General features: G+C 46.3%; 1 protein-coding gene and 1 long non-coding RNA gene across 2 annotated transcripts in view; one reads left to right on the top strand and one right to left on the bottom strand.

Annotated features, from left to right (window-relative positions):
• rapgef1a (Rap guanine nucleotide exchange factor (GEF) 1a) overlaps window positions 1-12,079 on the bottom strand; it is a 78,300-nt gene that overhangs the window by 41,528 nt on the left and 24,693 nt on the right. Inside the window, 4 exon segments of the mRNA XM_042101548.1 lie at window positions 7,588-7,693; window positions 7,925-8,013; window positions 8,303-8,465; window positions 9,747-9,925. Of these exon segments, the coding sequence (XP_041957482.1) occupies window positions 7,588-7,693; window positions 7,925-8,013; window positions 8,303-8,465; window positions 9,747-9,925 (537 nt within the window).
• On the top strand, window positions 1,825-9,283 carry LOC121715672. The gene is made up of 3 exons (XR_006033662.1): window positions 1,825-1,898; window positions 7,293-7,296; window positions 9,274-9,283. It is a non-coding gene; the product is annotated as an uncharacterized LOC121715672 (long non-coding RNA).

Here is a 12,079-nt window from a genome sequence, read left to right as displayed (position 1 = left end):
AATGTGTGCGTGTGTGTGTGTGTGTGTGTGAGGAGAGGGTGTGTGTGTGTGAAGAGTGTACGTGTGTGAGGAGGCTTTTATGAGAGTGTGTGTGTGTATGGAGAGTGTGTTAAGTGAGAGTCTGTTCTGAGAGAGAGAGAGAGAGAGAGAGAGAGAGAGAGAGAGAGAGAGAGAGAGAGAGAGAGAGAGAGAGAGAGAGAGAGAGAGAGAGAGAGTGAGTGTGTGTGTGTGTGTGTGTGTGTGTGTGTGTGAGGAGTGTGTGTGTGTGAGGAGTGTACATGTGTGAGGAGGCTGCTATGAGAGCTGCTATGAGAGTGTGTGTGTGAAGATGCTACATTCTCCTGTGTGTGTGTGTGAAGAGGCTACATTCTCCTATGTGTGTGTGTGTGTGTGTGTGTGTGTGTGTGTGTGTCGTGACACAGGGTCCGCTCCATAATCATCCTCCAGGAGAAAGCCCAGGACCGAGAGAAACTCCTCCTCAAATTCATCAAAATCATGAAGGTAAAGTAAAAGGCTACATTCTCCTGTGTGTGTGTGAAGAGTGTATGTGTGTGAAGAGGCTACATTCTCCTCATTCCAGCGGTGGAATGCATCTCTGGCCACAGACCACAGCTCTCCTCTAAGCCCCTAGAGTCACTGATCTCCCGCACTCTCACACAAAACAAACACACACACACAGCTGTAGCCCTGCTGTTTCACTTAAACTAATGCCAAACGCAACACAGTGAGAAGTTCTGTATTTTTTTTTTTTACACAGTCATGATACACAACACTCAAGCAAACCTCACTAAACTAGCAAAGTCTGCATTGTAAAACACACACCACCTCACACAGTCTCACGAACACAGCTAACACACAGAGCAACACACACACCACCTCACAGTCTCACTAACACAGCTAACACACAGAGCAACACACACACCACTTCACAGAGGTGGAGAGAGGAGGTGGAGAGAGGAGGTGGAGAGAGGAGAGAGGAGGTGGAGAGAGGAGGATGTGGAGAGAGGAGTTGGGGTTCTGATGTAGGACTGTTTCTCCACATCCTGTGGCAGTAGATACTAGGCCGTGGTTGGTGTGTGGTGTGTGACATCGCCAACACTACCGACATTCCTCCAACTAAAGGCTCATTCACACACACACACACACACACACACACACACACACACATCACTCACTATGACATGACTGGGACCTCTTCAACTAGCGGCTCAGTCACACAGCTGGTTGGAGACAACGCAACACACACAGGGACATTATCTTACACTGACATGACTGGCGTTTGTCCAACTGACAACTCATCCACCCAGCTGGTTGGTTGGAGACCCCCCCCCCCCCCACACACACACACACACACACACACACGCACGCGCACGCACACACAGAGTGAACATTATTTTATACTGACATCACTGGTGTTTGTCCAACTTACAGCTCATCCACACAGCTGGTTAAAGCCACACACACACACACACACACACACAGGGCTATATTTTATATTGGCGTATGTCCAGCTAACAACAGGTCATCCACAGAGAAGATGAGAACAGGATAGCAGAGAGACCCAAGGAAAACAACTTACTTCTATGTGTGGCAATATCCTCAGCTGCCCGACACACACACACACACACACAGTCATGATCTTAGACTGGAAGAATGACGCTTGCGTGTGTTAAGGAGGATGTGTCGTCTTGAGGGCTCGTAAGAGGGAGACCCAGTCTAAACAAGACAGCCTCTGGCTACACACACACACTTGCTCTGTCTAGACCTCGCCGGTGTGATTCACCATCTCTGTTCTAACTCGCTCTCAAAAACACACTCAAAAAAACACACACACACACACACACACACACACACACTTTACTTCTTTATTTGTGTCCACAATTCAGAATAAATATTACGTTAGGACACAAATTTAATGTGTGTAATCATTGCTCAGCAAAGATTCAGTCATGTGACTGTTGACAATAACAAAGCAACAGCACAACAGATGTTATGGACACTTGGACACCACTTCCAGACGTCCAATAATGCAGTGGTTCTCAAACTTTTCACAATGAGTACCACCCACGAAAACAGTTGGCTCTCCAAGTACCACCATTATGACCGGCATTAAAATACAGGTGTGTACAGGCCAATTCAACTACATATTTTACATACTGTTTTGCGTTGTCAACTCTTTATGAAAAGACACCTTGGAGACTCCCTGAGTACCACTAGCCAGAGTTCGCATACCACCAGTGGTACCCTTACCACAGTTTGAGAACCACTGCAATAGCTATGCTGAGACTCCTAGTGATCAGCCTATGTACTGCACGTGACCCAACCTGCCAAATATAAGCACAAGATATTGGAATTTGGAGCCACGACCGCAAATCTGCTGTACAAGAGGCTGATATTTCACCAGCTTTGTTAAATAGGCTGAAGGTTAAATAGGACACAGACACAGACACAGGCACAGGCACAGACACACACACACACACAGAGAAATATCTATAATAAACACAGATAAAATATATATATAGATCAGAGTTTCCGCTAGAAAAAAATGGTGCCGGTCAAAGTGACCGGCAGAGGTTTAGTTTTCCGGACATTTTGATGATATGCCGGTCAAATATCCTATTATCCCTTCTTAATTAGTCAAATTGAGGAAAACTGGAGACAGGCTATGTAGCTTAAAGAATGACATAATCAGGCTGTATAGAATGCAACATGTTCATTAGCCTAACTTAAACATGCCTAACAAGATCTAGCCAGTATCTTTTCATGGACAGCAAAAGTCCGCTTCGTTCGTTGTTTTAAAAAGGCTACGTTGTTTGTTGCTGCTACCCACGTTATCTCCAGTGGTGACTGTTTAACTTACACAGATGCGAACACACAAGAATGAGCGCTCACACCACTAGCCCCTAATGCTATGCCTCTTAATTTGATAACAATAAATTAAGAAATGTTTCCTATTCTGGGAAGTTTCTTTTTCTTTCGACCGCAGTTCAATGATACCGTTTAATTGTGCCAGAAATTATCCGCGGACCAGTAATCGCCTCGTCGAGGAGGCCCTAACCCTGCAGATCATAGCCAGATCCACTTCCAATGTCACTGATTCCGACAGATGGGCCACGGCTGCCCTCAATTTAATTAATAAATGCCCTGTTTACTTACTTTTCAAACGGTAGAGCCTGTTCATTTAGAAACATAGCCAGAGGACGTATAATATAGGCTTACACATTAAGACTTATTCTCAAAATCAGATTGTGTTAGGGGACGGGATTATTAGCCAATTTCAATTGGAGAGATTTCATTTTTTTTCCGGCCAATGTCCGGTAATTACCGGACAACGAAAACCCTGATAGATAGATAGATATAGATATATAGATATAGATATATAGATATAGATATAGATATAGATAGAGTTCCCTTTCTGCACCTCTGCTCTGCCATGCTGGGGGAATAATGTCAAGTGTGCAAGGTGCTGACAACAACACGAGCCAGTCTCACCTGGTCTCCTTAGCCACTAGTATGGGTCAGTGTGTAAACACACACACGTCTGTAAGGTGCTCACTAGTATGGGTCAGTGTGTAAACACACACACACGTCTGTAAGGTGCTCACTAGTATGGGTCAGTGTGTAAACACACACACACGTCTATAAGGTGCTCACTAGTATGGGTCAGTGTGTAAACACACACACACACACACGTCTATAAGGTGCTCACTAGTATGGGTCCAGTGTGTAAACACACACACGTCTGTAAGGTGCAGTATGGGTCAGTGTGTAAACACACACACACACGTCTGTAAGGTACTCATTAGTATGGGTCAGTGTGTAAACACACACACGTCTGTAAGGTGCTCACTAGTATGGGTCAGTGTGTAAACACACACACACACACGTCTGTAAGGTGCAGTATGGGTCAGTGTGTAAACACACACACGTCTGTAAGGTGCTCATTAGTATGGGTCAGTGTGTAAACACACACACGTCTATAAGGTGCTCACTAGTATGGGTCCAGTGTGTAAACACACACACGTCTGTAAGGTGCAGTATGGGTCAGTGTGTAAACACACACACACACGTCTGTAAGGTGCTCATTCGTATGGGTCAGTGTGTAAACACACACACGTCTGTAAGGTGCTCACTAGTATGGGTCCAGTGTGTAAACACACACACACACGTCTATAAGGTGCTCACTAGTATGGGTCAGTGTGTAAACACACACACGTCTATAAGGTGCTCACTAGTATGGGTCCAGTGTGTAAACACACACACGTCTGTAAGGTGCAGTATGGGTCAGTGTGTAAACACACACACACACACGTCTGTAAGGTGCTCACTAGTATGGGTCAGTGTGTAAACACACACACACGTCTATAAGGTGCTCACTAGTATGGGTCAGTGTGTAAACACACACACACACACACACGTCTGTAAGGTGCTCACTAGTATGGGTCAGTGTGTAAACACACACACACACGTCTGTAAGGTGCTCACTAGTATGGGTCAGTGTGTAAACACACACACACACGTCTGTAAGGTGCTCACTAGTATGGGTCAGTGTGTAAACACACACACACACACGTCTGTAAGGTGCTCACTAGTATGGGTCAGTGTGTAAACACACACACACACACACACACACGTCTGTAAGGTGCTCACTAGTATGGGTCAGTGTGTAAACACACACACACACACACGTCTATAAGGTGCTCACTAGTATGGGTCCAGTGTGTAAACACACACACGTCTGTAAGGTGCAGTATGGGTCAGTGTGTAAACACACACACACACGTCTGTAAGGTACTCATTAGTATGGGTCAGTGTGTAAACACACACACGTCTGTAAGGTGCTCACTAGTATGGGTCAGTGTGTAAACACACACACACACACGTCTGTAAGGTGCAGTATGGGTCAGTGTGTAAACACACACACGTCTGTAAGGTGCTCATTAGTATGGGTCAGTGTGTAAACACACACACGTCTATAAGGTGCTCACTAGTATGGGTCCAGTGTGTAAACACACACACGTCTGTAAGGTGCAGTATGGGTCAGTGTGTAAACACACACACACACGTCTGTAAGGTGCTCATTCGTATGGGTCAGTGTGTAAACACACACACGTCTGTAAGGTGCTCACTAGTATGGGTCCAGTGTGTAAACACACACACACACGTCTATAAGGTGCTCACTAGTATGGGTCAGTGTGTAAACACACACACGTCTATAAGGTGCTCACTAGTATGGGTCCAGTGTGTAAACACACACACGTCTGTAAGGTGCAGTATGGGTCAGTGTGTAAACACACACACGTCTGTAAGGTGCTCATTAGTATGGGTCAGTGTGTAAACACACACACGTCTATAAGGTGCTCACTAGTATGGGTCAGTGTGTAAACACACACACACACACGTCTGTAAGGTGCAGTATGGGTCAGTGTGTAAACACACACACACACGTCTGTAAGGTGCAGTATGGGTCAGTGTGTAAACACACACACACACACGTCTGTAAGGTGCTCATTAGTATGGGTCAGTGTGTAAACACACACACGTCTGTAAGGTGCTCACTAGTATGGGTCAGTGTGTAAACACACACACACACACGTCTGTAAGGTGCAGTATGGGTCAGTGTGTAAACACACACACAAGTCTGTAAGGTGCTCACTAGTATGGGTCAGTGTGTAAACACACAAACGTCTGTAAGGTGCAGTATGGGTCAGTGTGTAAACACACACACGTCTGTAAGGTGCAGTATGGGTCAGTGTGTAAACACACACACAAGTCTGTAACGGATATAAATAAAACTGACACACATGAAGAGTGATGCTGCTCCCTGCATTACACAGATCCATCCACACACATGAAGAGTCATGCTGCTCCCTGCATTACACAGATCCATCCACACACATGAAGAGTGATGCTGCTCCCTGCATTACACAGATCCATCCACACACATGAAGAGTGATGCTGCTCCCTGCATTACACAGATCCATCCACACACATGAAGAGTCATGCTGCTCCCTGCATTACACAGATCCATCCACACACATGAAGAGTCATGCTGCTCCCTGCATTACACAGATCCATCCACACACATGAAGAGTGATGCTGCTCCCTGCATTACACAGATCCATCCACACACATGAAGAGTGATGCTGCTCCCTGCATTACACAGATCCATCCACACACATGAAGAGTCATGCTGCTCCCTGCATTACATGGACGCTGGGGTAACGTGAGCTGTTTTGGCTCTCTCTTTTCCTGCCTTCTCTCTCTTTTCCTGCCTTCTCTCTCTTTTCCTGCCTTCTCTCTCTTTTCCTGCCTTCTCTCTCTTTTCCTGCTTTTTCCTGCCTTCTCGGCCTAAATAAACCCTTACGCAGCCTTGCCCTGGAGCAGAGTGCCCGTCAGCAGCCTTGCCCTGGAGCAGAGTGCCAAGTTGAGTTAAATTTAGCTCCCAAGTAAGATGAGCAATATGACCATTAACATTTTCTCTTCATTAACTGATTTGGACTGGCACACGTTATGTAAAGTTGGTTACATCCAGTGTGTCTGTATGTGGTTTCTAACAATGGGCTTACACAAAATGTGGCAAACCTAGCAACCACTGTCACTGGCTATCTTGATGTCAACTGGTATCGCTGTCACTGACCAGTCTTGCCACCCTCAGGTATCACACTACCTGCCCAGTCTCACCCTCAGGTGTCACACTACCTGCCCAGTCTCACCCTCAGGTGTCACACTACCTGCCCAGTCTCACCCTCAGGTGTCACACTACCTGCTCAGCGTAGCGTCCAGAGGCGCATACGTATCAGTTTCTCCACAGAGCATCAGTACTCTGTTCGTAACGGATGGATGCCGTGGTCAGTCTGCTCACAGTCTGCTGCAGGTCACACACACACACACACACACACACACACTCTGTGGATGCCGTGGTCAGTCTGCTCACAGTCTGCTGCAGGTCACATACACATACAGACACACACACACACAAGCACACACACACAGTCTGTGGATGCCGTGGTCAGTCTGCTCACAGTCTGCTGCAGGTCACTATACACACACACACACACACACACACACATACTCTGTGGATGCCGTGGTCAGTCTGCTCACAGATCACGCCTGAGCTGGGGAACTTTCGAGAAGCCAAGCACACAAAGTCACTGGCGTGCACACGCATGCACGTACACACACACACGCCTCAGATTGGTGCAAAATGCAAAGTAAAACCAGCACACACACCTACTAGATAGGTGCAAAATGCAAAGTAAAACCAGCACACACACACACACACCTACTAGATAAGTGCAAAGTGTCAAACCAGCCCGTTTCCATCTTACTGTAAGCTTGGCTTTCGCATCTGCACTGTTTCTGTATCTGAGGCTCTGAACAGTCATATCAAGACTCGAGAGTCTCCAACCCACAACACGCACATTTAAATATGGGGGCGGCACTTCCTCATTGGTGGTGATGGTGAGTGTGTGAGTGAGTGTGAGTGTGTTATTCTTACCAGTGCTCAGGAACCTTCAGCCCGGGGAGGGGGGGTTTTGGGGGGGCCACCTCCTCATCGGTGGAGTCGTTGAGGACTTCGGTGGACCGTGTTAAGGTGGAGGAGGGCGTCATGGGCGCCTCCCTCTCTCCATCCCTCTCTTTCTCCTTCTCTTTCTCTCCAACAGTCTCATCCGCAGGAGCCTCCGGCGTGCTACACACACACACACACACACACACACACACACACACTTCAGTATTAACTCACAATGCTCTCACCAAAAGAAAACACACACACACACACACAAACCAAACAGCAGACACACACATGCATGGCACACAACAGAAAACCAAAGACTTCAAGGGGCCCAATAGTGGGCAAAAGGACAACTATAGTAAATGCCATGGAACACACACACACGCGCACACACACACACACACACACCTGTCCTGGATGGTCACAGGAGGCACGGGCTTGACGGGGGAGGTGGGGGAAGGGTGCTCCTGCTTCTCAATGGTCAGCTTCACCAGCTCCTGGAGGGCACAGCATAGGTCAAAGGTCAAAGGTCAAACAGAGGCCACAGCAGGGCGGCGGCACACACAGGTCAGGAAACCTCTCGTTCATGCACAAAAGGCCATCATCCAGAGAACAGCGCTCATCAGGGACCAAACAACTACACGCCATCACTGATTATGGACCAATCAGCTGGGACAACTCCATGAGTGTAAACCGTTGGCGATTCAGACACAAACTCATACACACTCGTTCACACTATCGTTCACACACACACATACACACACACACACACACACACACACTCACCTTAACGCCATCCAGTACCGCTCTGATCACCGTGGTGACTGACACGATGGTCTCCTTGTCGTCCAGGTTGATGTCTTCGTCTCCGAGCATCACCTGGTCGGACCAGTGGATGAGGTTGCCCAGGCTCTGGTAGACCCGGTTCAGACACGAAGACACGGCCGAGCTGCAGGGGACAGGAAGTGCGCGGTCAGACACAGGGCGCGATCATACACGGGGAAGCATCATACACGGGGCACCATCAGACACAGGGGCACCATCAGACACAGGGGCACCATCAGACACAGGGCACGGTTCGGTTTGACGCTTGTAAAAACGCCAGGTGCACGATCTTTTAATAAAAACGCGAATTTCCGCTTGGAGCTGCAAAACCAGCGTCCTGTCTGATCACGACCTCAGAGAGGGTTAACTCCGTAGGACCAACTGGGCACTGACACCACCAAGGACATAGCAGGGCCATATGCAGTGGACACCCATACTGAGGATGACAATGCATTCCTCTACTGTATAGTCGGCTGATTTGGGTTACAGCACATGATAAGATATAAAAGCCTAATTAGAAATCACTGTAGTGCGAACATGATCCAAAAGACAACACACAACAAACATGGTTGACAGAGGTAGTGTTACAAAGCCATCTTGCTTGAGTTGGAAGCTACAGTAACTGAGGTAGTGCTACAAAGCCATCTTGCTTGAGTTGGAAGCTAACTGAGGTAGTGCTACAAAGCCATCTTGCTTGAGCGATTGACAGTAGCTCTCCACAGGGCTGTCAATCAGAGGAGATCACCACACACGCAGGCTAATGAAACCATCTTAAGCTGATAGTGATCAAACGTCTTTCTAATTTGGTCCACAAGTAAAGGGTTGAATGGGTCTACACTCGGCAGCTAAACGAGACACGCTGCTTTAAAAGAAGGCCTGTGTGTGTGTGTGTGTGTGTGTGTGTGTGCGTGTGTGCGATGAACTGAACGGAGATGAAATAACTGTGAGCGGGTTTCTCTACACGCGTACGACAGCACTCGAGACTCGGTGAGTGAGCCGTGGAGTGCCCGTTGCGATCGCCCGCAGTGTCTCATCTGCTCTCCACAGCAGGGGTCAGGGAGGAGTAAGGCGGCGCATATTCTCAAGCCATTCGGTGGTAACACGTTATAACACCACCACTGATGCTATCTGCTGAGATATATATATGGTATTTGCTATATGCTATATGAAATGCTGATGCGAATCCAGCTTGATGGCTCATTACAGGGCTAAATTAATCTTCTGGATCACTTGGAACATGTGTCCCACTCTGCTTTAAACAGGCCTCTACTACAGGGTTAGACAGTCACATACAGACAAACAGATCTGTAAGGTGAGGGCAATCGTTCGTGTCTGTGTCTGTGTGTGTGTGTGTGTGTGTGTGTGTGTGTGTGTGTGTGCGCGCAACTACAGCTGTTGTTCTTACCTGTGCTGTATCCTTGGGTCCACCTGGACCAGAGGCAGAACAGCCTCTAGAACCTTGCTGGCAGAACCGGGCAACATCTCTAGAACCTTCTTGTCCACCACCATCTTGTCGATGATGGTCTTGAAGTAACGCAAGGCACTGACCACATCTTTCTCATGCTCCTCCAGCCGACTCCGGTTCTGCAGAGGACACAGGGGGCAGACGAGAAAACGAGTCACATTCAACGACGTCAAGCGTCTTCAGAGATGACCAGCTGGAAAGACCTGCGTGTGTGTGTGTGTGTGTGTGTTTCAAAGGACTTCCTGCCCATCAGTCTTCCCTGTTGAGACAAATAACCTCTCTCGTGTTCGCTCAGCGAGAGACATGACTCCTCCACACTCTGAGAGTAGAGTGGTTTGTCACCTTCGATGATGATGGTTTGATGCCTGATGGCTTCTTACGCAACCATGCCGTACAATCACGATTACGTTAATAAAAGACCAGAAGCTTGGAGGTAAAGTTGAACTAGAGGCCAATGCTAACAGCCCTGGCCCCAGCAAAGGTAGGAACCGTGGACACACAGCAGGTTTGTGCACACAGCCGCCGGGCACAGGGGGCATTCCCATGGACAATTCACATAGAAATAGCATCTAAAAACGCATCTGTTTACTGTAACTGAACCTACTGATTCTCCTTACAGAGTCACATTTTGAATAAGTTTATATAGTTACTGTTATTTTGATGGTTTGGTATTGTTATTATTCTGTTAAAATGATTTAGTATATTACTGTTGGTATAATTTTTGCGCACCATAGATACCGTAAAACCGTTTCAAATAATAGCCTGGGCTTTCATTTTCCAAAATCGCCGAACTGCACCGGCTTGTATTTGAGGCATGCATCTATATGAGCCAGGCCTTTAATTACTTTAACACAAAACATTTCCTCTGCAAAAGGATGAAGGCCTACCCATATTATTATGTTATCCGATGATTGGCTTCAATTAGGGATCATTCATTTAGTCATTAGCTCATTGAGGGCCAGATGTACGTACATTTGCGAACGTAGCGTTATCAGCGACATGGACACATCGCAGATTGCGAACGCTGTCAGACCCAAGTTTCCGTCGTATTTATCAATCATTCAATCTTTAGTGTAAATTGCGCCTTTCTCTGCCTTTCTCCGTCCATAAACGCAATTTACGATCATCCACAACTGAATGGCAGCGCCTACATGCAAGCGCAGTTGAATGAAGTTAACTGATGACATCATTAAAAAGAATCGTTTAGCGATCATGCAATCATGAAATAATACCATGATATGATGACAAACAAGCAGGGAGATAATGAAGATCTAGTTCTACTCTAACTACTTGTGCATGTAGGCTATGGAAGATTGGTCAAATCTAGCAAGTAGGAAAGTTTAAGTGAAGTACGTGAAAGTGAAAGTAAAAGTAAGACATTAGAAAGGCCAACGAAAGTTGAGGTTGCTTTTGGTAGTACAAATACTTTCACCACAAAAACTGGTGCTCTAAATAGCGATTCTGTTGTCTTTGAAAGGTTCTCTTATTGATGCATTGAACTGCAATTTGGATTAACACTTGCTTTTACAAGGCGGAAGTATTTAGGCGCAGAATAGACGTGCGCTTTCAGGAGCAGTCTTTGTACATACCGCGGAATAAATAATTAGGCGCTCTTTACTGCCCTTTTCAGCTCCCGCGACAGGCAGTTTGCGCTTTTACATCATTGCGGCCTATCAAACGTAATTTACAAAGATACACCACACTGAAAGCTAATATTTTTGTCACTAGCCACCTACACCTGTCCTCTGTGAAACAGTTGCATTTTCAACCCTGGACAAAACCAAATTATTAACGTTACAGCTGTTTCTCCCCAATTCTGTTCGGCAAATTTGACAACTGTCAGCTTAAATCATTTACTTTTTTCTCTTTGTCGCCATGATGGTATCGTGAGAAACGCATATAGAAATTGTCATGACAAGATAAAATATTATGTGTAATGCGCAAATCTGAATGGGATGAATTGAATGACATAGCATAGGCCTATAGTCCATACCGAAAAAAGTTGAAACAATTCAAAACTTTATAGTGTATACACTACCGGTCAAAGGTCTGGGGTCACTTAGAAATTTCCATTCCACTCCATTATAGACGGTATACCAGCTAAAATCAGTTGCATTGCTTTTTTTAATCAGGGCAGCAGTTTTCAGATTACATTATATGCTTACATAAATTGCAAAATGGTTCTTAATGTTTTCTCAGTTAGCCTTTTGAAATGATTGAAACAAAAGTGCCTTTGAAACATTGGATGAATGGTTGCTGATTAGCAATGTAAA

This window comes from Alosa sapidissima, chromosome 8 (genome assembly GCF_018492685.1).
Source record: "Alosa sapidissima isolate fAloSap1 chromosome 8, fAloSap1.pri, whole genome shotgun sequence".
NCBI lineage: Eukaryota > Metazoa > Chordata > Actinopteri > Clupeiformes > Clupeidae > Alosa > Alosa sapidissima.
Note: the sequence above shows the minus strand (reverse complement) of the source record. Positions and strands in the feature narration are given on the sequence as shown.